At 52.8% G+C, this 2,500-nt stretch overlaps 1 protein-coding gene across 1 annotated transcript in view; it reads left to right on the forward strand.

Moving 5' to 3' along the window:
* Positions 1-2,500, forward strand: part of LOC109879623 (kinesin-like protein KIF13B) — a 67,207-nt gene that overhangs the window by 18,610 nt on the left and 46,097 nt on the right. Inside the window, exons 11-12 of the mRNA XM_031800520.1 lie at positions 785-972; positions 1,303-1,552. Of these exons, the coding sequence (XP_031656380.1) occupies positions 785-972; positions 1,303-1,552 (438 nt within the window). The remainder of the gene's footprint in view (positions 1-784; positions 973-1,302; positions 1,553-2,500) is intronic.

The raw sequence follows: 2,500 nt of genomic DNA on the forward strand, positions 1-2,500 counted from the left end.
TTCACACTATGAGGGTTGAGGATGGGTTTGTGCCTGTTCACACTATGAGGTTGAGGATGGGTTGCCTGTTCACACTATGAGGTTGAGGATGGGTTTGCCTGTTCACACTATGAGGTTGAGGATGGGTTTGCCTGTTCACACTATGAGGTTGAGGATGGGTTTGCATGTTCACACTATGAGGTTGAGGATGGGTTTGTCTGTGTACTGTTTAATAACAACATCTATAGATGTTATTAATCTGTTGATGTCTGAAATGTATACCTCATGATTTCTCTCGCTCTCTCTCTCGCTCTCTCACCCTCTCTCTCTCACCCTCTCTCTCTCTCACCCTCTCTCTCTCACCCTTTCTCTCTCGCTCTCTCACCCTTTCTCTCTCTCTCACCCTCTCTCTCACCCTCTCTCTCTCTCTCTCTCTCTCTCGCTCTCTCACTCTCTCTCTCTCGCTCTCTCACTCTCTCGCTCTCTCACTCTCTCTCTCTCTCACTCTCTCACTCTCTCTCTCTCTCACTCTCTCTCTCTCTCGCTCTCTCACCCTCTCTCTCTCTCGCTCTCTCACCCTCTCTCACCCTCTCTCTCTCTCGCTCTCTCACCCTTTCTCTCTCACCCTCTCTCTCTCACCCTCTCTCTCTCTCACCCCTCTCTCTCTCTCACCCTCTCTCTCTCACCCTCTCTCTCTCTCACCCTCTCTCTCTCTCACCCTCTCTCTATCACCCCCTCTCACCATTTCTCTCTCTCTCTCACCCTTTCTCTCTCTCTCTGTCTCTCTCCTCATTCCACCCCCCAGGATCAACCTGCCCAGACACCTGGCCCATGCGGGGGGTGAGGATGAGGCGGCTGGTGTGATGAAGAATTGCCTCAGTACTGACCAGTTGGAAGTGGACTTTGATACGGTCAGCAATGTGTCCAGTGATGTCAGCTTTGGCTACGAGTTCGCCCAGACAGAGGTCATGATGAAGGGCATGGGCAGCGACGGTGAGTTCCTTTTCCTCCTCATCTTCTGAGGGATACAGAGGAAGAGGTCCCATTCAAAATGAAACGCTATTCAACTCAGCAGCCTAGTCAAGGACTTGGTGCTTTCAAAGATCCATTCACTTTTCCCAGCATTCATAACTAATCTCCCCCCTCCCGCTCTCCCTCCCCCCTCCCGCTCTCCCCCCCCCCCTCTCCCTCCCCCCTCCCGCTCTCCCTCCCCCCTCCCGCTCTCCCTCCCCCCTCCCGCTCTCCCCCCCTCCCTCTCTCCCTCCCCCTCCCGCTCTCCCTCCCCCCTCCCGCTCCCCCCCCCCCCCCCTCCCTCCCTCCCAGACCCCATGCAGTCTGTCCTCCAGACGTTGGAGCGACAGCACGAGGAGGAGAAGAGGACGGCTCTGGAGCGACAGAGACAGATGTATGAGCAGGAGCTGCAGCAGCTGAGGAAGAGGCTCCCTCCTGCAGAGAAACACACTCTGCTGCTGCAGAGCCCTGGGCCTGACCTGGAGCCAGCCGGTCCCTCAGCAGCAGCGATCGCATCATCACCCTGCGCCCAGACACGCATGCGGAGATGGAGCGAGGACAGGTGAGGTGTCATGATGTCAAAGTCTGAAACCCAAATAGACCCCATATGTCTTGGTACTTTGTCTGTCTGGAAACATTGGATCACAGACATTTAATTCATTCATTAACCCCATTATCATGTGGTACCTGACTACTTTTTCACAATGTTTTGTCCTGTTGTCCTGTCCTTCTCCATGCCAGAGAGGCAGGGATGATGACTCCTCTGTGTTGATGAGAGGCAGGCAGGAATGATGACTCCTCTGTGTAGATGAGAGGCAGGCAGGGATGATGACTCCTCTGTGTAGATGAGAGGCAGGCAGGGATGACGACTCCTCTGTGTAGATGAGAGGCAGGCAGGGATGACGACTCGTCTGTGTAGATGAGAGGCAGGGATGACGAGTCCTGTGTAGATGAGAGGCAGTGATGACGACTCCTCTGTGTAGATGAGAGGCAGGGATGACGACTCCTCTCATAAAGGTTTTCAATGTAAAGCCATTTCAAGTGTTCTATTTCAGTAATAAGACCATTGGGGGGGGGGGGGGGTATATGGTGTGTATTTCAGTAATAAGACCATTGGGGGGGGAGGGGGTATATGGTGTGTATTTCAGTAATAAGACCATTGGGGGGGGGGGGGGTATATGGTGTGTATTTCAGTAATAAGACCATTGGGGGGGGGGGGGGTATATGGTGTGTATTTCAGTAATAAGACCATTGGGGGGGGGGGGGGGGTATATGGTGTGTATTTCAGTAATAAGACCATTGGGGGGGGGTATATGGTGTGTATTTCAGTAATAAGACCATTGGGGGGGGGGGGGGTATATGGTGTGTATTTCAGTAATAAGACCATTGGGGGGGGGGTATATGGTGTGTATTTCAGTAATAAGACCATTGGGGGGGTATATGGTGTGTATTTCAGTAATAAGACCATTGGGGGGGTATATGGTGTGTATTTCAGTAATAAGACCATTGG

This window comes from Oncorhynchus kisutch, linkage group LG21, assembly GCF_002021735.2.
Source record: "Oncorhynchus kisutch isolate 150728-3 linkage group LG21, Okis_V2, whole genome shotgun sequence".
Taxonomy (NCBI): domain Eukaryota; kingdom Metazoa; phylum Chordata; class Actinopteri; order Salmoniformes; family Salmonidae; genus Oncorhynchus; species Oncorhynchus kisutch.